We start from the raw sequence: 26250 nt of genomic DNA, 5'->3' as shown, positions 1-26250 counted from the left end.
TCCTTCGGCCGCGCTGGGACCCGGATGTACAGCGCGCGGGTCGCCCGGCCAGCCGAGGCTGTCCCGCGCTGTGCTCCAAGGCGCCTCACTGCACGCACTGGCGGCCGCTGCGCGGGCCAACCGTCTCCTCCCCCCACGCCGCCGGGCGCCCAGTCACGCACCTGGAGGCCGCCTCGCGCCGGGGGCCGCGGCACCTGGCTGCATTGTTGTCGCCTCTGGTGTCTATTCCCTCCCCAGACAGGACTCAGCACCCACCCCCACCTGTGCCGGGCTCGTGCCACTTTAAGAAGCCAGACGCGGCCAGTGGTGGGCGTGGTCGCCGCGAGCGGAGTGGGGGGGGCGGTGTCAGGCCGCCCTGATTGGCCCGAGGCCCGGGCGGTGGCCGCGCGCGCCTGCGCAGTGCGCAGTCGCGCGCGCCCCGAGGAGGAGGGCGCGCGGGAGCTAATTGGCCGCGGCGGCGGCCCCGCCCGCGAGTGGAGGGTGATCACGTGACGCGACGGCTGGGGGCTCCCGGCGCGGGGGACGCTGGTGGCCAAGATGGCGGCGGAGCTGGTGGAGGCCAAAGTGAGTGAGCGGCGGCAGCGCCGGCCAGGGCGGGCGGGGGGGCGGGGGCCGGGCGGCCGGCCGAGGTCTGCGCCTTCCGCTCGGGGCCCCACAGTGCGGCCCGCCCGCGGCTCGGCGTCCGGCTCCCTCGCCAGCCCCTGGCCCCGGGGCTCCGGTTGCGGGCGGGGCGCGGGGAGGCCGGGGGCGGGGCCCCCCAAACCTCACCCCAGTTTTCGCGCCAGGGGTTCGGCCCCCAGGTGGGAGGTTGGGTTCTCCTCGCTCCAGCTCAAGCGGTTGGGGTCTGGATCTCCCTAAGCACGGGCACAGGGCCGCGCCTCCCAGTTTGAGGCACGGTCCCCCCGGACAGCATGACTGGCTGGACTGCTCGTTCCCTCCTCGAGTTCGGCGCTCTTTGGCCTGGGGGAGTGTCTGCGCCTCCCCGCCCCCCATGGTACAGTAGGCTGGCATCTGGGTCTCAGCCTCCTCGCCTAGCTGACCAGGCTGGGGTTGGCGACTCCTGCTCAGAAGGGTCCCCTGACTTTTCTGCCACCGTTTCCACCATCCGGGGTGATGAGCTGGGGTCCTGAACCGCCCCCAAACACTGTGTCTCTTGGGGTCTCTACCCTAGGCTGGGGTTTGGAGCCAATATTCAGCTCCCGCTCTGGTCCCAGAGCCCCGCCCCCCTCCCGACACCCTCTTCACCCCGGAGTGCGCGCGGCGATAACTGAGCTTGCCCTCCCCAATGGGATGGAGCCCTGGCCCCTGTGTCGGTGCCTTCCTAATAACTCTCTTCTCTCAGTCTTGGGTCTTGGGCTCTGCCTTCCTTCTCCCTCTCTACCCTCAGGACAGCATCTGTGCTGCTTTGGACTCTGTTCCTGGGGTCTCTGGACCCCACACTCGCAAGATCAGACTCCATTTCCAAACCTTGTCTGCTTCCCTTATACTCTACCCCATCGTGAGTCTACTGCTCAGATCACACTCCCTTCCCACACAGCCCCCAGAACCCCTGCTTTAGATCTGTTTATGCATCCCAGCTCTGGCATCTGAGGCACCCTTCTCTTTTTGCCGGTCTCTTACGTCGATCCTTGGAGAGTCCCTGGCTGGTTGCAGGGTAGGGTAGTTAGGAGGGCGATCACGTGACGGGACAGCTGGGGGCTCCCGGCGCTGGGGAACGCTGGTGGTTAGTTTCTAGTCTTTCTCCCCCGTATTCCTGTTTGGGGTCCACATTCCACATCCCATAGATGCCACCTCTTCTCCAAGCTTGGGGCCCCTTTTAACCCTCTTGGGACTAAGCTGGGAGCATCCCTCTCCTGGGGATGTATCTTCCCCCAGATGCCTCCCCGAGGTGAGGCTCCAGAACCCTTGCCCCTGACTAGGCTAGGGTTCTTCCCGGAGAAGTTTACTCAAGGCCGCTGATCCCAGGGAGGTGGGGGACCGGACCTTGCAGGACCGAGGCACCGCCCCCTCCCCCTGCTGCTCTCCCCTCCCCAGGGTCCTGACCTGTAAATGTTTTCTTTCTCTTGCTCCTCCCTCTCCTTACATCTCCCTTCCCTTCCCACTGGGATCTGAAATGCAGCCCTCAAGGTTCTGTGATTATAGGGTATTAGTCTCCATTCACCCCTGAGTGCCCGCTCCGTATACCTGCATCACACACATGGCTGCCCCTCTCCGGAGTTTTGAGAAATTGAGACTTGCCCTAGAGATGCAGAGGTCTGAACTCTGCCAGCCCAAGGCAGCAACCTGCGGCCTGAAGTCCCCTGGAGCCCTGAAATTTAACCTCCTCGGGCCGCTGTGGGGCTGTGGCTCTGGGCGCCTGCCCCCACTCCAGCCACAGAGTAGGATCTGAACTCTTATATCATCCAGGGCCTTGAAATATGATCTGATGAACTCTACTTGACCCTCCAGTGGCTGGGGCCCCCCTCCCCAATTAGATCAAGTTGACCCTTTTTCAAGTGCTCTAAAACACGAGCCTCGTGAGCCCAGCCTGCTCCCATCCTAGGGAGCCTTCTTTCTCCTTCAGTCCCTTGCTGTCACTGTGGAGTGCCTACATGTCATTGAAATGTCCCCCTCTTTTAGGCGCTTTCCCAGCCTTTTGTAGCGCGAGCGGGAGACTTTGTCTTTTGGGGTGCAGAATGGGCTGGTCTGAGGGGAGAGCGAGGGGCTTGTTGATAAGCTTGGAAATCTGAGACTCTTAACCTGAGGCCCCTGAGAGGGGCTTGGGGGTGTGGGGGGGGAGTGGTCTGGGAACTCCCTGAGAGGGTGTGTAGCATTCTGCACAGAGCTCTTAGTTCCTGGAGAGAGGCGCCCCTGTTAAGTTCAGCGCAGCTGCTGTTTCTCCACACGGCTCCGAAGGAGCCCAGAGTTGAGGCTCTGGAAGCCGTTGGGGCCTGGCGCTGTTTATAAACACAGATCTGAGGGGCAGGCGGGTCAGGATGAAGCCACGGCAGGAAGTGGTCTGCGCAGCACTTGGGGCTTCTTCCTGAACGTTTGCACCCTGCTTGTGCGGCCCCCCTCCCTCCCAGTGTCAAGGGCAGGCTACTCGGTGGTGGCAGCTGCTGAGAAATCCGAGTCATGAACATATGGCAGCTCGAGGGGTGTGCCCCGGGATGCGCGTGCATGAGGCGGCTCCGGATGGCCCCAACCTGGTGGAAGGGGTAGGTAGGGGCAGGGGCTCCCAGGGGCAGGAAGATGTGCTGTGGTCAGACTCCAAAAGGCCAGGCCCACCTGCCTTTGGCTCCATGGTGGGCGGTCAGCTTCCATATGACATTGCCTCTCCCCTGGAGCGCCTTGGGGCTCTTCCAGAAGAAACATCTTGTCTGCAAGCCTTTCTTCTCTGTTCAAGGTAGGAAGTCAGGCCGAGGGAGGCAAAGCCTCTTTGTTTTCAAAAGTGTTCAGACTCTCGGAGAGCCAGCAGACTGCTAGGCCCACAAGCAGTGGGTGTGCTGGGGAGTGAGGGGCTCCCAGGCAGCTGGGTGTGAGTGGAAGTAAGCAGCCTCAGGAGCCCGATGGCCCCGAGTCCAAATACTGCCAGCCCTGCCGCGGATGCACGGGGAGGCCTTGGGCCAGCTGCTTGCCTCTCAGAGCCTCAGTTTTCTCACCTGTGTAATGGGCACCAGTCCTTGTGAGATTAGTGACCATGAAGGCCCTTGTGCTTGGCATTGGTGGGCGCTCCCCGTCTGCAGTGCAGGAGTAGGAGAAAGACCCTGCAGCAGGAAAAGCCTCCCCCTCGAGGCTTTGCAGGCAGGATGGGGCCTCCCCGCACCTTTATCTGTGTCGTGTTGGGCCCGGCAGACCTCTCTGCCATCAGCAGGAGCCTGGCGCTGTACAGCTGGAAAGAACGTTAGAGTTCCCACCTTGTCCGAAGTGCAGAGAAGCCTGACAGCGGACCCAGGGTCATCTGGGAACCTAGGGCAGGGTCTGGGCTTGAACCTAGGGCTCCTGAGTCCTGGAGCCACCATCAGATTCCACAGCTCACTCTTTGACAGCCCGAAAACAGCAGCGCCTTCTGGCACGTAACCAGCCTGGCAGGGGTCCCGCCCACCTCTGACCATCAGACTTTTTCTAGTTGAGTTTAAGTGATTTATTGGTTTCTTTGGGTGCTGTCCTGCCCCAGGCTCGCCAGCTTTCCATGTCCACTGTCATCGCTTGTGCTTTCTCTTTCTCCATCCGCCCCCGGAAGTGTCTTTTTCCCACCACGTTTCACTCATCACAGGTCAGCTTCAGGACTTGGCATGGGTGGCCCCCATACCCCGCCGGCCCATCCCTCCAGGATACTTTGCTTATGTAGCTTATCGGGGAGCCCAGAGGGTCACGGAGGGCAGGCCACTGCCGGCCAGTCCCACAGAAAACACTGGGCTCCACTGCTCTCTTGTATTTGGTCTGATTTCGTTGGAGGGGCCCTGCCAGGTAATAATGGCCAGTCATCACTTTGCCACGGGTCAGTTCATAGCCTCTGTGGCTGCTGGATCTCCGCGCTCCTCTGTTGGGGCTGATCCTACCCCCCAGGGGACATTTGGTGATGTCTGTGGGACATTTGTGGTTGTCACGACTGGGGTTTGGGGGAGCTCTGGCATCGAGTGCGCGGGGCTAGGGATGCTGTTTCACACCCCACCATGCCCGGGACGGCCCCAGTGTCCACAGCGCCAAGGGGAGGAAGCCTGCGGGGGGGACCAGCAGACGCTTTGACGGCCTCGGCAGTGCTCAGCTGAAATAAGTCGGTGCTGGGGCAGCCTGGTAGAGAGGAGCCACCCTGGCTTCAGAGTCGGGTTTGGATCTTGTCTGTAACTGGAGCTCACCCCAACCTGGTAGGGGTGTTTGAAGGATCAGAGTTAAGTGCATAATCACACGTGCAGCTCAGTCCCCGGCAGGTGACTCAGTACTAAGCAAGCGGTGGCTACCGTGCTCCAGACCAAAGGGAGAATGTGTTTGTGGCCGACGTTGGTTGAGCGCTCACTCTGCTTTACGTGCATCGCCTCATCTGGTCCTTCCCACATCCCGATGAGGTGGACCCGCCGTCCTCCCTGACGAAGAGGCCTAGGGTCAGAGAGGCCATCAGAGTTCTCGGCTGGAGAGCAGCTGAGGCTGTTTATGGAGAAGCAAGATTCCCAGTTCCTGCCCTGGGGATGCTTTCAGGCTTGAAGATGGGAAAAGAGGACCTAAAATAGAAGCAGTTGGTGGGGAGGGGTCAGTCAGAGGAGCTTTTGCTGCGTTGGTGATGCTGAGGAAGGTTGGAGGGGGCGGAGGGGAGCAGGGCTGAGCGGGGAGGGGGCCTCTCAGGGGAGGGGGAGGCGGCAGCCTGAGCACAGGCGTGGAGGTGGGACCAAGCCCGGGCCGGTGGGACTGGGGCAGAAGCTGCCGCCTCCTCCTCCTGGGGGCCCCGGGCCGGCCAGCTGCTAGCAGGGTATCACTTCACTTTCGCCCCAGCTGGCCCAGGCAGTCCCTCACCCTGGCAGCGTGTCCCTCTGAACCTGTGTGTTTGTGGTTGCTCTTCCCCAGAACATGGTGATGAGTTTCCGAGTCTCTGATCTTCAGATGCTCCTGGGTTTTGTCGGCCGGAGTAAGAGCGGACTTAAACACGAACTTGTCACCCGGGCCCTCCAGCTGGTCCAGTTTGACTGTAGCCCCGAGCTGTTCAAGAAGATCAAGGAGCTCTACGAGACACGCTACGCCAAGAAAAGCTCGGAGCCCGTGCCACAGCCCCACCGGCCCTTGGACCCCCTGACCATGCACTCCACCTACGAGCGGGCCAGCTCGGTGCCCAGGACTCCCCTCACGGGCCCCAACATTGACTACCCCGTGCTCTACGGGAAGTACTTAAACGGACTCGGACGGTTGCCTGCCAAGACCCTCAAGCCAGAAGTGCGCCTGGTGAAGTTGCCCTTCTTTAACATGTTGGATGAATTGCTGAAGCCCACCGAGCTGGGTGAGTCCCCGCCGCCCCTGGGGGCGGCCCCACCTTCTGAGTTCTCCCAGTGCCCAAGGCCAGCCAAGCAGCCAACCCAGAGCATTTTCTGGGGAGCAGCAAGGGCCGAGGGGCTGAGGGGGGCTTGTCCCTCCCAGGAAGCAGAGGGGCCACCTTGGGGTCCTTGAATTAGTGACTTGTTGCCATGTAACAAGTTACCCCAAATTCCAGTGGCTTGAAACAGCCGACACCTCAGTTTCTGAAGGTCAGAACTTGGGAGCGGCCTGGCTGGGTGGTTCTGGCTTGGGGTCGCTCAGGGGGGTCACAGTCCACCTGTCAGCTGGGGGCTGCCTAATCAGTAGGCTCGACTGGGGCTAGGGGCAGGGCGCTTACTCACGTGGTTGCCAGCTGCTGGCTGGAAACCCCAGTTCTTGCCGCCTGGGCCTCTGGGGGCTGATTGAGCATCCTCCCAGCATGGTGTGGTGGCTCGCTTCCCCCGGAGCCATGATCGGGGTGGGGGTGCTGTGGTGGACAGAGGGAGAGAGAAAACATGTGCACCTGTGTGAGTGCATGACCCCACTGGAAGCTGAGGGCTCTCTCACAGCCTCAGCTTGGAAGTGGCATATTTTCACTTTTGCCACTTTCCACTGGTCAGAGGAACCAACTCTGGTGCACCGTGGGCGAGGGCTCCACCATGCTGGACCACCAGGAGGCGGGGGCACTGGGGGCCACCTGCAAGGCTGGCTTCTGTGGTCTTACTCCTGGTGGCAAAGGGGCTGGAGGTTCGACCTTCCCTCCCGCCCCCCCGCGGAAGGCTGTTTCCTAGTAGGCAGCCTGCGGGAGTGACCTCGGTCAGCGGGTTCAGGCCTGTCAACACGGGCCGGCCCGTGAGGACATGGTCAGGTGTGCCTCTGAGAGGTGGGGTGCAGCGCGGATAGAGAGATGATGCCGGGGAACCTCGTCCTCTTTTCTCTGTCCTTACGTTGACTGAGGGACAGGCCTGCTGTGTATCAGGCCTGTAGCAGCCCCCCCCATCCCTCCCACTCCGGACAGCCTGATGACAGGGCTGGGAGTGGGTGTCAGCCTGGACTCAGCCTCAGATGCTGCCCTGAGCTCTGGGACCAGGACACCAACCAGCCACAGCTTCCTGGGCCTCCAGGGCTCCAGAGAGCGAGTGGAATACGATGGGGCTCTTGTCACCCCTCAGGTTTTACCAGGTGCCTGAGTGTTCCTGGAGACCCCTCCTGCCACTCTTCACCCACCCAGTCACACAGCATATACCTGAGCACCTGCTGGGTGGGCACCCATCAGGGGGTGCAGCAGGGAGCAGACAGAGCCGCCCACCCTTGTGGAGGTTCCCTTCTAGCACCCCTTGTTCGGAGCCTCGGGGTGCCCCCAGCCTACCCACGCTGTGGGTCCTGCCATCCGTCACAGTGGGCCCTGGTCGTGAGTCGGTCCCTGTGTGCTGTGGCCGAGGTCACGGTCCCTCCACGCCCCCACCCGCCGTGCCCTTGGCCACGCGGCTCAGTCCCTCCCAACCCTGCTGACCCAGCGGCCTGCCTTGCGGCCTGCCTTGCTCGGCCAGGGGGCCCTTGTCTGCACACAGGCTTTAGCTCCAGCCCCGCCTGCCAGCCCCCTCCGTCCTGCCCTGGGTGGGGAGAGGGGGAGGGACGGCGGCTCTCTCAGAGGGCCTGTGGCTCCAGGTGAGGCTGTAGGAGGTGGAGGAAAGTGCTTCAGGTGCTCCTGGCCCTGGGGTCTGAGGCCCCGCACTCTGGCCCGGGGCTCCTCCCTCCCCTGCCTTCTCTCTGGAGTCAGGAGGGGTTTCTCGCCAGCCCCCAGGTGGGGGGCAGGTTGGCTCACCAGCACCTATCGTGGGGGTGACATGGCCGCACTGGGGACCCAGGGCCCCTTCCTGAGTTTCTCCAGGATGACCTTCCCTGTCTCTGCTCCCCGCAACCTCTCTCTAGATGCCAGGACCCATCCCCCTCCCCCCAACCCCCCCCCCCCCCCGCCCCACCCGCAGGCTTTGGAGTCTCAGGCCTGGCTGGCTGGCTGGTTCTGGAGGTCGAGCTGAAGATTCAGATTCCTTCCTAAGGACTCGAGCACGATCTTTATATCAGGGAGGCTGGGTTTTTACAGGGAGGCTGCAAGGCGGGCTTGGGAGGCTGCACGGCAGGCTTGGCGCTGGGCGGGGGCCTGGGACTGGAGGTGACTTTGAACTCAGGGCCGGCAGTCTCCCTCCCCTGCCCAGACCATGGGCTTCCTTCCTGCCTGCGAACATGCAACCATTCCCGCCCCACAATGCATCACTTTGCCCTGAGCCCCCAGGGACCCCAGTCACCTGATCTCCGGGAGAGTCTGCTCCCCTGTCTACACCAGGAATCACTCTGCTCTCGGCTCAGAACAAAGAGGCCGACCCCACCCTGCCTTTGCTCCCACCCACTCCCCTGCCCCTCTCCCAAGATGTACCCTTTTCCCAAGACTCCCCTCTCCTCAGGGACTCCCCAGGGGCTGCCCGGGTTCCTGGGGGAGGCCTCATCGAGCACTGATGGTGGCCCTGAAGCCATCTGGTCCCTGCTGTTCCAGCACCAGCAGTTCTGTCCGCCTACCCCTCACCCTGGGCGCCTCCCCACGGGGAGTTCTGCAGCACTGGCATTGCCCAGGAGCCACCTCAGGAGGCTCTAGCCAGCTTCCCCTTCCCCCTCACCCCTGGTCATGACCTGCCAACCAAAACGAGGCCCAAACAGTCTGGTCCTATTTCCCCGGAAGAGCCGCCGGCAGGCTCCGGGATGGAGACCGCGCCAGGCAGACAGGAGACATAAATCACGTGGAGGGGAATGTTCTGGTTGGGGGAGGGAAGGGGAATAATAGAGCCACAGACTGGGAGCTGGAAGGACCTTAGGAGAAAGATGATCCACTCCAGCGGGGACTGGGGGTTGGCACCCAGAAAGGTCAGGAGACTAGCCCAAGGTCACACGGCATCCTAAGGGAGGGACTCCGGGGCCGCGTGCTCAGCCATCTTCCCTCCTCTGACCCCCTCCCCGCGCCATTGGCACTTTGCTTCCCTGTGGGAAAGCCCTGGTTCTGAACCACACGAAGGTTCTGGACCTCAGACCTCTTCTCAGGACAGGGAGCCCAGCCATCTGGGCCAGGCACCCTGGGGGCAGAGGCGCTCGCTGCTCACCCACAGCAGAACTCGGAGGGACTGGGAATGCAGTCTCAGGTCCAACACTGCTGCTTGGGGCTCAACCCTCTTATGGCCGGAGGGTCCCCTAAGCCTGGCCACTTGGGGTGTCAGCAGGCAGAGGCTGAGTGTCCGCTCTGGGAGGCCCAGACCTCAGGGCCAGGGAGCGTGGGGGAGACGAGGTACCATCATGAGACTTGCCACGGGCAGAAGGAAGGAAACGCGACCTGGCCCACCGCTGCTCCTCGAGGCTCCCGGCATCCTGTGGCCAGCGCCTTGTGGGCTGGGACCACTCCCGTGGCCCAGCAGGGTGAGCAGGCTGCCCCCCAGTTCTCCTCATGCCCCAGGACGTGGTTGGCGCTGACTCTGGTGGAGAGCCAGTGGTCTAGCCCTGTCCCCACTGGGCAGGGCCAATGTATCAATACGTCCCTCATTCAGGCTCCGAGCCCTTTGGCTGGTATTGCCCAAGCAAGGTAGTGGGGTCCCTGACCTGGCGAGTTTTGCCAGGAAGGTGCCCTAGAGGTGATTAAACGGTGACGGGCGAGGAATGCTCTGGTCAGGGAGTGCAGGGTTCCCCAGGGGCGGGGGTGGGGGGAGGGCACTGTCAGTACCAGGAGCCCCTTATTGTGCATTTGTGGGGAGGTGGCAGTCAGGAAGCCTTCCTGGAGGAGGTCACAATCCCATCCAGACCCAAGGGATAAGTAGCAATTAAGCCAGACAAAGGGGGTGGGTGGGTGAGCGTGTTCCAGGCAGAGGCCCGGTGGTGAGAGAGCTCATGAATGGAGGCCATTGTGACCAGAGTGTGGTGTGCCGCAGGCTGGGGAAGGGAGAGTGGCCTGGACGTGGGTGGCAGAGGCCAGAAAAACCAAGATCGGTGGGGCACGGGGAACGGTGGGGACCAACTGGGCTGTCCTGAGGGCTTCCCAGGTCTTGTTCTTTCGCGTCCTTTCTGAGGTGGATAATACCCCTGCGGCAGGCCTGCCTGCCGCCCCACAGCCCAGCGTGGTACCCACCAGGCCCATGGGCTGTCTGTGGCATCAGGGGCAGGTGGCCTGACCCACTGGGCTGGCTGGGCCTCCCCTGCCCGTGGTGGTGGGAGGGGCTCTGTCAGCTCTGCAGCAGGTGGGTGCCTTGGGGAGCACCCAGCATTACCTGTGAGGGGGCCCCCAGGTGGGCGTGTAGGTTGTCCCAGGCAAGGCCTCCAGCCCACCCCAAGTCCTGCCAGAGGTGGCTCACCTCCGCCTGCTGTGATCCCCCTGACTTTCTGCCCGCCCCTGGCCTTAATCTGCCCAACCTCCTTTCTGGTGTCTTCCCCACACACTTTACCCCCAGCAGCCAGAGGAAGCTTTTATTTTTCTTAATTTTTTAAATTTTTTATTATTTTTTTTAAGATGATTACTTTCTTTTCAGTATTTAATTTTTTATTTGGCTGTGTTGGGTCTTAGTTGCGGCATGCGGGCTCTTAGTTGTGGCATGTGGGATCTAGTTCCCTGAACAGGGATCAAACTAGGACCCCCTGCGTTGCAAGCGTGGAGTCTTAGCCACTGGACCACCAGGGAAGTCCCCAGGGGAAGCTTTTAGAATAGCAGGCTGGTCACGTTCCTCCTCCCTCCCCTCACCTCCTCTCTCTCACCTGGCCTAACCCTAACCCTAACCCTCACCCTCACTCACTCTGCTCCAGCCTCCTCCAGCACTCCAGGCTTGGTCCTGCCCCAGGGCCTTTGCATGTGCTGTTCCTTCTGTCTGTCACACTCTTCCCCAGACACCCCCATGGCCCTCCCTGCCCCATCGCCTGATCTACAGCTCATCCCTCTCTCCTTACCACTCTCTCCTCCTCCGGGGCCTTGATCCCAACCCTGGCATTGTTGATCGCCTGGGACTGGCTTGTTCCCCACTGCATCCAGAGGACAGAGTGAGGTGGGGGTAGGTGAGCAAAGGCTTGGAGATGAGGAGCAGCCTGAAGGCTGCAGTGAGAAAGACTTTGAGTCATTCCTTCAGTGCTTGTTCCTCCCGTAACCCCACGAGCAGGAAGTCCGGGTTCCTCGCCCCGTGAATGGAGGAGCTGGGATCCGAACCCAGAGCCCTTAGTTGGGGCTTGTACCCGCCCACCCCTTGCTGTTGTGAGGCCCCTGCGCCCAGCCTGGGGGACCTGTTTTCCCGCCTCCTCCAGGACGCCCCCGCCATCACCACTGGGGCCAGGCCTCAGCCTGGAGCAGGGGGCCTCGGGGGCCCAGGGGCAGGGGCTGCCCGCCGAAGGGCTTCAGGCCAGTGGAGGAAGTCCCAGCTGATCAAATTCTCTTATTTTTTTAAATTTAAAAAAAATTTTATTATTTATTTATTGATTTGGTTGCGCCGGGTCTCAGTTGCGGCAGGCAGGGGCTCCTGAGTTGCAGCATGCGCACTCTTAGTTGCAGCATGTATGTGGGATCTAGTTCCCTGACCAGGGATTGAACCCAGGCCCCCTGCATTGGGAACACGGAATCTTAACCACTGCGCCACCAGAAGTCCCCCGATCGAATTCTTAAAATCTCCTTTTCTTTCTATTTAAACTTTTGTAAAAATACGTGTTCATCATAGAAAACACTGGTTAACAGCGAAGAAGTCACGCTCTTGTCCTTGCCGCTGCTGCCTTCTGTCTGCGTGTGCAACCTCGAATGTGTGGTGTGTCCTGACTGTTGGTTTGTCAAAACACCCCCCCCACCCCGCCCCAGTATGTGGTGAGCACCTGCTGAGGTCATTAAATACTCTTCCCTGGTGACAGTTTGCAAGGCTGCCTGGCAGCCACCTGCGTGTGCCAGGCCCTCTGTCGGGGTCTTGGATTGAGCCCGGGGTCTGAGTCCCTGGTCCACTGGCTCCTCCTGGGATTGCAGCTCCCCGAGGACCTTGGGGCAGGGGTTCTCCCTTTAGTCCCGGAGAGGCATTGAGGCTGAGACCTTTGGGTGTGCTTGGGGCTCGGAGGGCGTGTACCTCATCCCAGGCCCCAAGCCGCCTGGCAGGGGGCCCCCATGGCCACCCTGCTGTGCAGCATGGGTGACAGTAGAGGTAGTTTTGGTTCTGTGTCCACGACGAACCAAAGACACGGGAAAATTGTGTTAATTCTTAGGAGGTGAGGGTTTGGGAGAAAAATGGAGCCTGGAAGGAGGTGGGGAGTGCCAGCGTCGCTGGTGGGTTGGGGTGGAGGGTGCAGTTTTTAGATACAAGCACTCGGGGAAGGCTTCATTCCTACTGATCAGATGAGCACTGGGGGTGAAGGGACCGCCCTGGGCGCGTTCGGAAGTCCTCAACAACAGGATTGGCCAAGGGAGCTGATAGTGGGGGTGAGGGTGAGGGTCACGGACGCCCCCAGAATCTCAGTCCTGAGAAGCTGGAAGGGTGAGGCTGCCCCTGGTGGTGGATGGCCCAGGTCCGGGTTTGGGGGACCCCTGCCCACTGTGTCCCAGCTGAGCTGGCAGCTGGCCTCCCACCGGCCACTTGGCTTCCTGGGGGAACAGTCGGCCACCCCAGGCTGATGGCACAGCAGAAGATCGGGATTCGGAATGCATCCCCTGCCTCCGCAGCAGGCTCACCTAGAAATAGGAGTCCTTCCGGGAAAGGGACTCCGGAGCTAGTTCTTCGGCAACGCTTCTCGCGGTTTCTGCAGGAAGAGCTCCTTGGCTGGCGGGTGGGCCGTCCCCTCCCCTGCCTCCCAGGGGACTCTGTGGGGTGGGGGAGTATTTTTGACACGCCCCCCCCCCCAGCCTTGGTGGCCCAGCTCAGATGTTGTGAGACCCCCTCCCCCCATAAATAATTGCCCGGGGCTCTTCGGGCAGGTCTGGGCGCATCTGCAGGTAGCCTATGTGCACCCCAGCCCTCCAATTAAGCGGCCCTTTTCAAGGGCCCCAACCGGGACTCCGGAGGGACCAGCCCTCCCTCCACAACGAGCAGGAACTGGCGGCAGCAGCGTGGCGGTTTCAGCAGCCACCTCCTCCTGAGCGCCAGCTCCAGCCCCGGCACTATGAACCCCGAGAAACTGGTCCCTTGCGTGGAGGGCGCACAGGCTTGGGTGGGGATGGGGGCGTGGCTGAGCAGAGCTGGGGTACGAACCCCAGCCCAGGAGCTCTGGCTTCTGAGCCCGAGCTGCTTTTTTTTTTTTTTTTTAATTGAGGTGCTCCTATGTTGGGTGCATATATATTTATAATTGTTATATCTTCTTCTTGGATTGATCCCTTGATCATTATGTAGTGTCCTTCCTTGTCTCTTGTAACATTCTTTATTTTAAAGTCTATTTTATCTGATATGAGTATAGCTACTCCAGCTTTCTTTTGATTTCCATTTGCATGGAATATCTTTTTCCATCCCCTCACTTTCAGTCTGTATGTGTCCCTAGGTCTAAAGTGGGTCTCTTGTAGACAGCATATATATGGGTCTTGTTTTTGTATCCATTCAGCCAGTCTATGTCTTTTGGTTGGGGCATTTAATCCATTCACGGTTAAGGTAATTATCGATATGTATGTTCCTATGACCATTTTCTTAATTGTTTTGGGTTTGTTTTTGTAGGTCCTTTTCTTCTCTTGTGTTTCCCACTTAGAGAAGTTCCTTTAGCATTTGTTGTAGAGCTGGTTTGGTGGTGCCGAATTCTCGTAGCTTTTGCTTGTCTGTAAAGCTTTTGATTTCTCCATCAAATCTAAATGAGATCCTTGCCGGGTAGAGTAATCTTGGTTGTAGGTTCTTCCCTTTCATCACTTTAAGTATATCATGCCACTCCCTTCTGGCTTGTAGAGTTTCTGCTGAGAAATCAGCTGTTAACCTTATGGGAGTTCCCTTGTATGTTATTTGTCGTTTTTCCCTTGCTGCTTTCAATAATTTTTCTCTGTCTTTAATTTTTGCCACTTTGATTACTATGTGTCTCGGCGTGTTTCTCCTTGGGTTTATCCTGTATGGGACTCTCTGCGCTTCCTGGACTTGGGTGGCTATTTCCTTTCCCATGTTAGGGAAGTTTTCGACTATAATCTCTTCAAATATTTTCTCTGGTCCTTTCTCTCTCTCTTCTCCTTCTGGGACCCCTATAAGGCGAATGTTGTTGCGTTTAATGTTGTCCCAGAGGTCTCTTAGGCTGTCTTCATTTCTTTTCATTCTTTTTTCTTTAGTCTGTTCCGCAGCAGTGAATTCCACCATTCTGTCTTCCAGGTCACTTATCCGTTCTTCTGCCTCAGTTATTCTGCTATTGATTCCTTCTAGTGTAGTTTTCATTTCAGTTATTGTATTGGTCATCTCTGTTTGTTTGTTCTTTAATTCTTCTGGGTGTTTGTTCTTTAATTCTTCTAGGTCTTTGTTAAACATTTCTTGCATCTTCTCAATCTTTGCCTCCATTCTTATTCCGAGGTCCTGGATCATCTTCACTATCATTATTCTGAATTCTTTTTCTGGAAGGTTGCCTATCCCCACTTCATTTAGTTGTCTTTCTGGGGTTTTTTCTTGTTCCTTCATCTGGTACATAGCCCTCTGCCTTTTCATCTTGTCTATCTTTCTGTAACTGTGTGCCGAGCTGCTTTTAAATTCAAATTGTGTTTGCTTTTTAAATAGCCTACCCGAGGCGGCGCTTTGGAATTCAGAAGGTTCTGAAGCAGGGGTGGGCCGACCAGGGCCGCGTGCTCCCTATTGGCAGCCCCACACCCCGGCCGCACTGGGCGGGCGCGTGCTCGCCCTCACCGGCAGCTTTCATGGTACAAGGCAGAGTGGGGACGTAGAGGCAGAAACAGTGTGGCTTGCCGAGCTGAAAATACACTCCAGCCCTTTGTAGGGACAGTTTGCCCACCGCTGTCCTAAAGGGTTTGCAGTATAAAAAGAGCAGACGCCTTACCTCCCCCGGCTCCAGGGCTGCGGTAGTGGCCAGTTCTGGCACCCACCCTCCCCAGAGGCGGCTCTTGCACAGACCCCCTCCTTGGTTTTGGTTACACGAATAGCAGCCTGAGGTGCACACTGCTCTGCACCTGCTCTTTCCACTTAAAACCATCTTAGGGATTAGTCTCTGTCGGAGCATAAAGAGCTGCTTGATTCGTGACTCCCTGTGTTTGCGGGAGCGTAGTATTCCTCCACGTGGGGCCTGGAGCCCATCTTCCTTTTTTGGCTGCGCCGGGTCTTAGTTGTAGCACACGGGATCTTTGTTGTGTCATGTGGACTCTTAGTTGCTGCATCCGGGGTCTAGTTCCCTGACCAGGGATCGAACCCGGGCCCCCTGCATTGGGAGCATGAAGTCTTAACCACTGGACTGCCAGGGAAGTCCCTTGTTTAGTTTTGGTAGGTTTTTTTTTTTTTGGTTTTGGTTTTTTTTTTGGCTTCATCAAATTTATTTTTAAATTGAAGTATGATTGCTTACAATCCAATATTAATTCCGGGTGTACAATACAGTGACTTGATATTTTTATTCATTACAGAATGATCACTACTTCTCAGTGTAGTTTTAAAATTTTAAACATTGAGGTATAGTTTACATAGAATGAAATCCACAGATACTTAGTGCGTAACTTGAGTTTTAGCGAATGCATGTGACCGAGTAACCCCAATGCCACCAAATACAGAACATTTCCATCACTGTTAAGTTCCCGAGGGACCCCCCTCCCAGGCAGTCCTTGCCTTCCCCCGACCCCCAAAGGCCACCTCTGTTCTGAGTTCTATCACCATAGATTAGTTTTGCCTGTTCAGGAAGCTGATATAACGCACACGCAGCACGTACTTCTCTGCGTCTGCCTTCTTTGGCTCAGCTTTGGGGCTTCAGATTCGTCTGTGTCGATGCGTGGACTGCAAGTTTTACTGTATGAATGTACCACAGCTTGTCCATTTGTTCTTCCGTTGTGGGGCACTTGGGTTGTTTCCAGTTTAGAGCTGCCAGGAATAAATTAGCCAGGCGTTCTTGCACAGGTCTTTTTGTAGACGTACTTCCATTTATTTGGGAAATAGCTAACAGCAGATTGCTGGTTACAGGGTAAGCGTATGTTTAACTTTACTAGTCATTGCCCAACGGTTTTCCAAAGTGTCTGTAGCATGTTACAACCACCCCTACCCCCAGGAGAGAGTCCTGGTTGCTCCAGGTCCTTGTCAACACTTGGAATTGTTGGTCTTGTCATTTTAGCCACTTTAAGTGGATGTGTGGAGGTTTTCAACCAATCTTGCATTCCAGGGCCAGATCCCAGGGGCCCTGGCTGTTTGCTAATATTTTGTTAAGGATTTTTTACATCCACGTTCATGAGGGATATTCAGCTGTGTTTTTCCTTTCTTGATGCATTTTTGTCAGGTTTTGGAAGCAGGGTTATGCTGGCCTAGTTAAAATGAGTTGAGAAGTGTCCTTCCTCCTCTAGTTTCTGGAAGAGTTTATTTATTTATTTGTTTTTGGCCATGCCGCACGTCTTGCAGGATCTCAGTTCCCTGACCGGGGATTGAACCTGGGCCCCAGCAGTGAAAGCCCAGGATCCTAACCACTAGGCCACCAGGGGACTCCCTGGAAGAGTTTATATAAAGTTTATATGGTTTATTCCTTAAACGTCTGATTGAATCCACCAACCTGGACCTGCAGTTTTCTTTGTGGAAAGGTTTTTAATTATGAGTTCAGTTTTTTTAAGATTTATTTTTTTTATTGATTGATTGATTGATGGATTGATTGCTATGTTGGGTCTTCGTTTCTGTGCGAGGGCTTTCTCTAGTTGCGGCAAGCGGGGGCCACTCTTCATCGCGGTGCGCGGGCCTCTCACCATCGTGGCCTCTCTTGCTGCGGAGCACAGGCTCCAGATGCGCAGGCTCAGTAATTGTGGCTCACGGGCCCAGTTGCTCCGCGGCATGTGGGATCCTCCCAGACCAGGGCGCGAACCCGTGTCCCCTGCATTAGCAGGCAGATTCTCAACCGCTGCGCCACCAGGGAAGCCCGAGTTCAGTTTTTTTAACTGCTAAAAAGCTTTTCAAACTTTCTATATGTTTTGGTGCCAGTTTTGATAGTTGGCATCTTTGGAAGAGTTTGTTCATTTCATCTAAATGGTCAAATTCATTGGCATGAAGTTACAGCCCCCTATTGAAGGCTATAGGATCTGTACTGATGTCCACCTTTCATTCATGATAGTTTGTGTTCTCACGATCTTATCGTTCAGTCTAGCTAGGTATGTATCAAAGAACTTTGGCTTTGTTGGTTTTCTCTGTTGTTGGCTTTTTGGTTTATTGACGTCCATCTTTATCTTTAATTTTCTCCCTTCTAATGGCTTTGGCTTTTAGTTTGGGCTTCTTTTTCTAGCTTCTTGTGGAGGAAGCATACATCATTCATTTCAAACCCTTTTCCTTCTTGTTTAATAGAAGCATTTAAAGCTATAGCTTTCCCTCTCACAACTGCTTTAGCTGCCTCCCACAAGTTTTGGAGTATTGTATTTTCTCGTTCAGTTCAGAGTGCTTTCTGATCTCGCCTGGGGTTCTCAGTACAGTTATGACTGAGAGTGAAGATCCGGCTCTTCACTACCAAGGTCTCCGTCCCCGGCAGACTCTCTCCCGACTTCTGCACCCAGCGCTCCATGATGGCGAGCAGGGCTCTGTGTGTGCTGTCCTTGCTGCCCTCCTCACACCTCCTGCTGTGAGCCAGGCCAGGCTGCTCTGTGACTCTTATTTTGTGCACTTGGAGGTTCACTGCCGGTTCACTTCTGTATCTCCTTGGCCATCCCGTGAGTGCCGGAGGCGGGACCTTGTTCAACTTGTCCCCATTCCCTCTGGCAGTGCCGTGCTGAGCCCGTGCGGGGCCTGGGCCGAGTGCTGCATGGTTGGGCACATGGCTCACCAGATGCCCAGAACAGCCCTGGGAGTTGGGGACAGAGTTGTTGCTGGCGTCTCACAGACCTGGAGAAAGTGGCTGGCCCGAGGGCACGCGGCCTGGTGTGCTGCATCCTGCCGGCCCAGCAAAGCTCTTCTGCCCCCGCCGAGCAGTTCTCGGTACTCTTGAGTAGATGCCTGAGCCCCGGAGGGCTGAAGAGGCTGCTGCTCCCTTAGTGGCCCTCAGTGGGGGACATGGGGGGGCATGAGTGCTCCCTGAACCATGGGCTGTGGTTCTCCTTACCCAGGAAGGGGCAGGATCCCCCAAATCCATCCCACCTGGGTAGGGCTCAGCCTCCCGTTTCCTACTTCCCAGTCTGAAGAGGGCCAGGCCTGTAGGAATGACCGTGGTCGGCACCCTCGCCAGGGAACAGACGTGACCCTGACCCCAAATTTGTCTCCAGTTCCGCAGAATAACGAGAAGCTTCAGGAGAGCCCGTGCATCTTTGCCTTGACGCCCAGACAGGTGGAGCTGATCCGGAACTCCAGGTGCGCTGTGCCCACCCCCTGCCCGCCGCTGTGGCAGCCCAGGGCAGCCTTCGCCAGGCCCGCAGCAGACCCTGGGCTTGGCGTGGCGGGGAAGGGTGGCCCCCACCCCGTGCTCAGGGCCCGCGCGCTCTCACCACCTTTGACCCACAGCCCCGAGGTGGGCCAATCGTCCCCCTTTTACAGGGTCGCCCCCTCACTGGTCCGGACATCAGGGTCGGGGCGTTCTCTGTGGGGTGTAGAGCAGCATCCCCGCCCCCACCCCCTTGATGCCAGGAGCCCCCCAGTCGTGACCACCACGGATGTCCCCAGACATCCCCAGTGTCCCCTGGGGGCAGAGCTGCCCCCGCTGAGCAGATGAGGGATGCAGGCTGGTCCCAGGGCTCTGACTCTGCTCTCTGAGGCCTTCAATCTCCAGCTGAGACAGAAGTCACCGTTAGGGCCGCCGCTTCTCGGGCACAAGGCCCACACCCACCAACCCTCTTACTACCCGTACCAGCCCCGCATTTTCCAGAGAGAGGCGGTCATTTGCCCAAATCACCCGTGAGTAAATGGCAGGAGAGAACGCTCTAGGCAGTACCCTTGGCCTTCGGTCGCCTTGGGAAGTAGTGGGTTAGTCTGTCTGGCTGGTCCCCCCGGTGAAGGGTCAGAGGCGGCTGCTGGGCGCTCTCCCGCCATTGACCCTCCCCTCCTCCCCCCGCACAGAGAACTGCAGCCCGGGGTCAAGGCCGTGCAGGTCGTCCTAAGGTAAGCCCAGGTGTGCCCGGGCCCCGGGGTGGGTGGGGACATGACCCTTGCCCACCTTCCCCTCCCCCACTCTGGGAGGCCCCAGGACCCTCTCAGGCACACACACACACCCCCCCCACTATCTGGCCTTGTCCGTGGGTACGCCAGCATGCAGCCCCCACTCAGGCCAGATACGGGTCCTGTCACCTCCACCCTCGCCCCCCATCTGTCCTCCCCGCCCCTCCCAGCGGGCCCTCCCCTGCCCGAGGTGCCCGTGGCCCTATGGTCCCCGGTGTCCTTGCAGAATCTGCTATTCAGACACCAGCAGCCCTCAGGAAGACCAGTACCCACCCAACATCGCCGTGAAGGTCAACCACAGCTACTGCTCGGTCCCGGTGAGTGGGCCACCCTGGCAGCCCTGGATCTGCTGCGGGGGGCAAGGCAGAGAGTACAGAGTGGGGCGGTGGGGGGCGGGCACATGGAACACCTTGTGATGGTCACAGCCGTGGTGTCTGCTTCCAGGGCTACTACCCCTCGAACAAGCCTGGAGTGGAGCCCAAGAGGCCGTGCCGCCCCATTAACCTCACCCACCTCATGTACCTGTCCTCGGCCACCAACCGCATCACCGTCACCTGGGGGAACTACGGCAAGGTGAGCAGGCCCCGGAACTCCCTCCCTCTGCCCTCCCTCCCCTGCCCACCCCGCCTCCACTGGCGCAGTCCTGACTCCCCTCCCCTCCCCCACCCCCAGAGTTACTCCGTGGCCTTGTACTTGGTGCGGCAACTGACCTCCTCAGAACTGCTGCAGAGGTTGAAGACCATCGGGGTCAAGCACCCGGAGCTGTGCAAGGCACTGGGTGAGCCCCGGGGCTTTCTGCACTGCTGGGTGGGGCTCCCCACGGTCCCTGGGGGTGGCCATGGCTCCATCACTGCTGACCCAGTTTGCTGGGCACAAGGCACAGGCCTGGTCCTCAGGAGCTTGTTGCCTGTGGGGGACCTGGACCTCCTCAGTCTGGCCATCACCCTGGTGGTTGGGGAGCTCTGGGAGGTCTCTGGAGGATGCGGAAGGAGGAGGGGGAGCCAGGCAGCGAACCATCAGTGCAAAGGCCCTGAGGCAGGGACGAGCTGGGTGTGCTGAAAGCCCCCAGCGAGCTCCGTGAATGCGGCGAGGAGAGCCAGGGTTGGTGGGCGAGGAGCCTTGGAGGGTTTGTGGGGAGGGGAAGACCCCAGGTGATCAGTGTTCCAGGCGGGTGCTTCTGGCGGCTGTGCGGTACCGGGAGGGGGCGGGGGCCAGCGCTCAGCAGGAGCAGAGGATGGATTCCCAGTTGGAGGCACACGTGATGATGAGGGTCTGGCCGGGAATGCTGAGACCATTGTTTTTTTTTCTTTTTTGTACTTTTAAGAACCAGAAAAAAGGGGGTGGGGATACACAGAGCATTAAAAAACCCCAGAAGAGCCACTCAGACGGGCAGATCGAACCTTCCTGTGTCCTGCCCCGGGGGGCTGCCCACCACACAGCGGGGGCTCAGGAGTTCCCTCTCTGGTCACCTGGAGGCCCTTGCAGAGTGCCTTCTGACTCCATCCTCACTGCGGATCCGGGCAGTGGGGCCTGGCCACGTCCCAGTCTGACCAGTGGGTACACTGAGGCCAGCGTGGCAGAGTTAGGGCTCTGTGACCCCAGGACCTCAGCCTAGGCACCCTGCCCTGCCGCCTGCCTGTTTCCTCAAATGGCCCTTTCTTCGATCCCCCCCCCCCCCGCCCACTTGCCCGCTTGGCAGGTTCAGGCATTGGCGCAGGGTTGGGCAGGGCTCATCCAGGCACCCGTGGGCCCCAGGGTGGGGATGGACATGGGGAGGCCTGGCTTAACTCCTGCATGACCGGCCTGGAGCCAAGGCCTGGGGCAGTGCAGGGGCCACGGCAGCATATGTCACGGCTCATGGGACAGCCCGGGCCCCTGCTGGGGCGGGCAGGGCCTCCCCTCTGAAGCAAGCCCCCAGCTTCCTTCCCACAGCCAGCTCAGGCTGGGCATCGTGCCTGCTGTGTTGCTGTCTGATTGCAGCCTGGAAGTCCTGTTCTCTGTCTCACTTGAACCCTTCCTGCTGCATGTACCCTCCCTCTATTAGGTAGAGGAGGACCGAGGCCTTGCTTTGAAGCATGATAACGCACTGCACCCGTCCTCAGCTGCCCAGGGTCTTTTTGAGGGGCCAGGGTCTCTGGGTCTACCATTTATCTGCACCTGTTAGCCAGAGATGGGAGCCACAGGGTGGCTGAGGACAGTAGGGGCGTTGAGGGGGTGGGAGGCCAAGCTGGCAGGTCACCCTCAACCCCTTGTGGGAGGGGGAGGAAGGCTCTCTGGAGGAGGGGGCGCAGGCGTTGTATCAAGGAGGGAAGGACAGTCCCATCGTCCAAGCTGAGTGCCCTCCACTCTGCAGGGCCCAGGCATGGTCCCGAGCCATTTGGGGATGGAGCTGAACCGCTGCCCCTCTCAGGTTGGTCGGCCAGCCTCCCTGCGCCCCCTGCAGGCCCATCCCCAGGGCTGCAGTGGGCCAGTTTCCTTCCAGGCTTTTTTCCTCCACCTCGTGGGCTCACCGTGCGGTGGGTTTATGGTGGGCGCCCGCTGTCTTCTGATCTGTTAGAGAAGTAGACTCAGACGGTGCAAGGGAGCTGTGCTCGTGGGCTCACTCCGCCCTCGGAGGGTCCCTGGTGGGGCTCTCCTGGCCTTGGGGCTTCCCAGCCCTTGGAGTGGTGCGGGAGGTCCTGGCGGTTTTCATCAGAGCTAACAGTCACAGCAGGTGGCCTACGGCAGCTCTTTGTTGCCTGGATCTTTCCAGAGAAGGGCAGTCTTGTTGGGGGGCTGGCCCCCCTCATTGTGCACCCAGGTTATTGTCAAAAATAAAATGGCTGCTGCCGAGGGCTTTTTTTCTGTTTTTGGCTGCTTCGGATCTTCGTTGCTGCTCGCAGGCTTTCTCTAGTTGCGGCGAGCAGGGGCTACTCTTCATTGCGGTGCGCGGGCTTCTCATTGCGGTGGCTTCTCTTGTTGCGGAGCAGGGGCTCTAGGCGCGCAGACTTCAGTAGTTGTGGCTCACGGCTCTAGAGGGCAGGCTCAGTAGTTGTGGCGCATGGGCTTAGTTGCTCCGCGGCATGTGGGATCTTCCCGGACCAGGGCTCGAACCCGTGTACCCTGCACTGGCAGGCGGATTCTTAACCGGTGCGCCACCAGGGGAAGTCCCTGCCCAGGGCTTTTTTAACATAGATTCTCCTCGTAGTCCTGGGTCCTGGAGCTAAAGCATGTGTCTCATCGTCCTGGGAGGTGAACATGGGGTGCTCACCGTGTTTGGCTGAGGCGAGGGGTGCTGAGGGTGTTCACTGCTGCCCTCCCGAGCATCTCTGGCTGCTGGGAAAACCTGCCCCTCGGCCCCGCTGACACCGGTCGCCCCTTCCCCACAGTCAAAGAGAAGCTGCGCCTGGACCCCGACAGCGAGATTGCCACCACCGGCGTGCGGGTCTCCCTCATCTGCCCGGTGAGTCGGGGCGCGCGGGTTTGTGGGAGCGGCTGGGTGGACAGTGCTCGCCGGGCGGCCGCTCACACCCGTCACCTCCCACCCGCGCAGCTGGTGAAGATGCGGCTGTCAGTGCCCTGCCGCGCGGAGACCTGTGCACACCTGCAGTGCTTCGACGCCGTCTTCTACCTCCAGATGAACGAGAAGAAGCCCACCTGGATGTGCCCGGTGTGCGACAAGCCAGCCCCCTACGACCAGCTCATCATCGATGGGTGAGTCGCTGGGGTGCACGGGGGCCCCGCCGCCTGCCAGGCTGTGCTGGGCTTGGCCCCTTGCCTGTCTGGGCCTCTGGAAGGAGGAGCGGGGCCATGCAGCTTCTGAGGCCTCCTGGGGCCTCCAGGCTGCCCAGCAGCACCCTGTGGCAGCTCTGCAAGCCCTGGGCTACAGAGAGAGGCGGGTGTCAGCCCTGCGGGACTTGTCAGGGCCTTTGCTGTGTGGGTGGCAATGGCGTAGCTTAGGGTTCAGAAGTGGGGCTCCAGATCCACGAGGTCCTCTGTTGCTCCCCACGTCACCTTGCGTTTTGTGAGTCTGTTCCTCCCCCGTGTAAAACGGGGACCTGAGAACCCCTAGCTTCCATCCCATTGCACCACTCGGGGAGCTGCTTCTCAAGTGGCGTTCAGCAAAGGCTTGGTCACATCCTCCACATAGGAAGGTGAAGGGGACGCACGTCTTCCCAAAACTCTGACCACCTTCTGTTGGGCCCTTACCGAGGAGACACCAGCGTGCGGCCAGGCTGTCCCCTGAGCCTAACCAGCAGGCCCTCCCCATGCCGCAGGGGGGACAAGGGGAAGAAGGCCATTCTCCCTAAAAGGGAAACTTTGCTCTGGTCTTAAGTTTCCAGAAACTGAGCCCAGCACCTGACTGACTGGCTCCTGCCAGGCGCCAGCCACACCCACTTCTGTCCCCAGAGCCGGGGCTGGGGAAGGGAACCTGGTGGCCCAGGCAGGAGCGGACCATGGGGCAGCCCAGGACCGCCGACTGCATGGCCTCCGCCCGCACACGATGACTGAGGCGCGGCTGGGGTGTGTGCCACGGGGAAGGGGGTAGCCCTGACCTGCAGTGGCCGCGTGTGAACTGTCCCCACGGTCGGGCACTCGTCTCCCTCTGGTCACTGCGCTCGAGGTCTCAGAAGCCCTCCCTCCCAGCCGTCCAGGGAGGTGGACCTTGATCATCCTCACCTTACAGATGAGGAGAAAGATTCAGAAGGGGTGGCCACTAGCCCAGGCCCCCAGCTCACAGGTAGCCGGGCAAGGACTTCAAACCCAGTCTGACCAGCTCTGAGCCTGGGTGCCCTCCCCGGAGGAGCCGAGCAGCCACCCCAACGCTGTCCAGCCTCGGGGTGGAGTGAGGAGGCCCCTGGGGCCGGGCACAAGGGCTGGGCCTGAATGGCAGCTCTGTTCCCAGCCTGGCAGCTGTGCAGCCCGGGGCCCGCCTTCCCCCGCACAGGCCTAGAGCAGGTCACTCAGGCCCGGGTGGTGGTAACTGACAGCTCTAGGGACAAACGGGGCTGGGGCTGGGTAGTGTGACTGTGCTGCACACGGACTGCCATTCCATCAGCCCATGCAGCCTGGGTATAGCCAGGGAGGCTTCCTGGGGAAAGGGTCCTTGAGTCGTGCATTTATTCCACAAGGCTCTGCCACTTGGTTTCTGGCCCTTAGCTGGGTGATTTACGGGTCCCCAAAAGGACTCCATCCCAGACCCTGCCTTCAGGGAACTCCCAGCTGGACGTGTGGGATGGGAGGACCGAGCCAGAGACAGACATTCCTATTGCTTGTGCTCTGCTTGGAGAAGAGGAGCCGTAGAGTAGGGCTTTGGAGGGTGAGTAGGAGTTTTCCAAGTGCAAAGTATGTTTCAGGCAGACCTGTAGTCATACTGTGGTGACCCTCTGCCGTACTATGGCAGAGGTGTATTCATACTATGGTGATGGGGCTGGGAGGGGCCCCATCTGCCACAGAGGGTGTCCTGGACAAGGCCTCCTTCCTGTGTGATCGTGACCGAGGCGGTCAGAGTCACCTGGAGGCAGGTTGCAGTGTTGATGTTGAACGAACGCTGGGGGCTCTGGTGTGTCCCTGCTCCCGGCCTGGCATGGGCCCCCGCCCCGAACCTCAGGTCAGCAGGTGCAGCCAGTGCTGTCCTGAAGCCACTTTTGGAGAGCAGGAAGTGGCTCGGCGAGCATCCCACCCCCGGCCAGGGGAGCAGGGTGGGGCCCAGGAGTCAGCACGCCCTCCTCCCGCCTCCAGGCTCCTCTCCAAGATCCTGAGCGAGTGCGAGGATGCCGACGAGATCGAGTATCTGGTGGACGGCTCGTGGTGCCCGATCCGCGCCGAGAAGGAGCGCAGCTGCAGCCCCCAGTGCCCCATCCTTGTGCTCGGTGAGGCCTCAGCCGGGCTTTGCCCGAGTTTCTGTTCCCGGAGTTTGCCGATTGCTGAGTTTGACTCTATCCCACCGCATGGCCTTTTTATCTGAAACGCGACCGTCCTGGTGGAGTCGATCCCCCTGGAGCTGGGCGTCTGAGGCGGTTAGTGAGCGCCTGCTGTGTGCCGGGCCCCATCCAGAGCGCGGGGGAGCCGGTGGCCTCAGGTCACCTCGCCCCGTCCTCCAAGGTGTGCTGCTGCACAAGGCTGCCCCCGCCCCTCGCCGGCCTCGATTTCCTTGCTCTGCGGGTCACCTGCCATCCTGAACATCTGTCCCTGTCTCTCTTCCGCAGGCACCTCGGATGCTAATGGGCTCCCATCCACCCCCAACGTCAACGGCGGGGGTGGCGGCGCGCTCGGGGGCTCGGGCGGCGGGGGCGGCACGGCGGGAGGCGTGGAGAACGGGAAGCCGGGAGCTGATGTGGTGGACCTCACGCTGGACAGCTCGTCGTCCTCGGAGGAGGACGAGGACGAGGACGAGGAGGACGAGGATGAGGACGAGGAGGGCCCCCGGCCCAAGCGCCGCTGCCCCTTCCAGAAGGGCCTGGTGTCGGCCTGCTGACCGCTGGCCACTGCCGCGACCAGCCGGACACTCGACTTTCCTGGTGCTCACCACGCAGAGGGGCGCAGGCGGGCCTCGGGCACAGCGGGAGGAGTGATTTTTTTTTTTTTTTTCTTTTTATTGTTGTTCATTTTGTTTTTCCACCCCTTTCCCTGCCTGGCTCCTGGCACCTGTACCTCTGGACTCTCCTATCGGAGGATTAAAAAAAAAAAAAAAGTAAAACAACAAAAAAAAGTCCAAAAAAAAAAGAAAAACAAACAAAAATCAAACTTCAAAACAAGGCAAGCCACCCACACAGCCGCTTCCCCGGCCGGAGTCGGAGCCCGAAGTCAGAGCCAACCCTGGGAAGGGCGGGTGGGCCCAGGACGCCGCGCCCCCCGGACGACCATTCCAGCTGGTGCGAGGGACCGGGCGGTGGGGACGCGGGGAGGACAGCCTGTCCCCCGGCAGCAGCCCCCGACTCTGACGTTCGTCTGTTCCTTTGCTTTCTCTCTCTGCAAGCGTGTCCTCTCCTGAGAGCCGGGAGCAGGGAGCGTTTTTTTTTTTTTTTTTTTAGCC

The 26250-nt window shown here is 59.3% G+C and overlaps 1 protein-coding gene across 1 annotated transcript; it reads left to right on the top strand.

Moving 5' to 3' along the window:
• The first annotated feature begins 478 nt into the window (after window positions 1-478).
• Window positions 479-26250, top strand: PIAS4 (protein inhibitor of activated STAT 4). The gene is made up of 11 exons (XM_068537263.1): window positions 479-564; window positions 5539-5965; window positions 18350-18434; window positions 19137-19178; window positions 19462-19552; window positions 19680-19808; window positions 19908-20013; window positions 22604-22677; window positions 22768-22928; window positions 24957-25087; window positions 25424-26250. The coding sequence occupies exons 1-11, from the start codon at window positions 538-540 to the stop codon at window positions 25690-25692; spliced, it is 1542 nt and encodes a 513-aa protein (XP_068393364.1). The 5' UTR covers window positions 479-537; the 3' UTR covers window positions 25693-26250.

The sequence above is a fragment of the Eschrichtius robustus genome, chromosome 2 (assembly GCF_028021215.1).
Source record: "Eschrichtius robustus isolate mEscRob2 chromosome 2, mEscRob2.pri, whole genome shotgun sequence".
Lineage (NCBI taxonomy): Eukaryota > Metazoa > Chordata > Mammalia > Artiodactyla > Eschrichtiidae > Eschrichtius > Eschrichtius robustus.
Note: the sequence above shows the minus strand (reverse complement) of the source record. Positions and strands in the feature narration are given on the sequence as shown.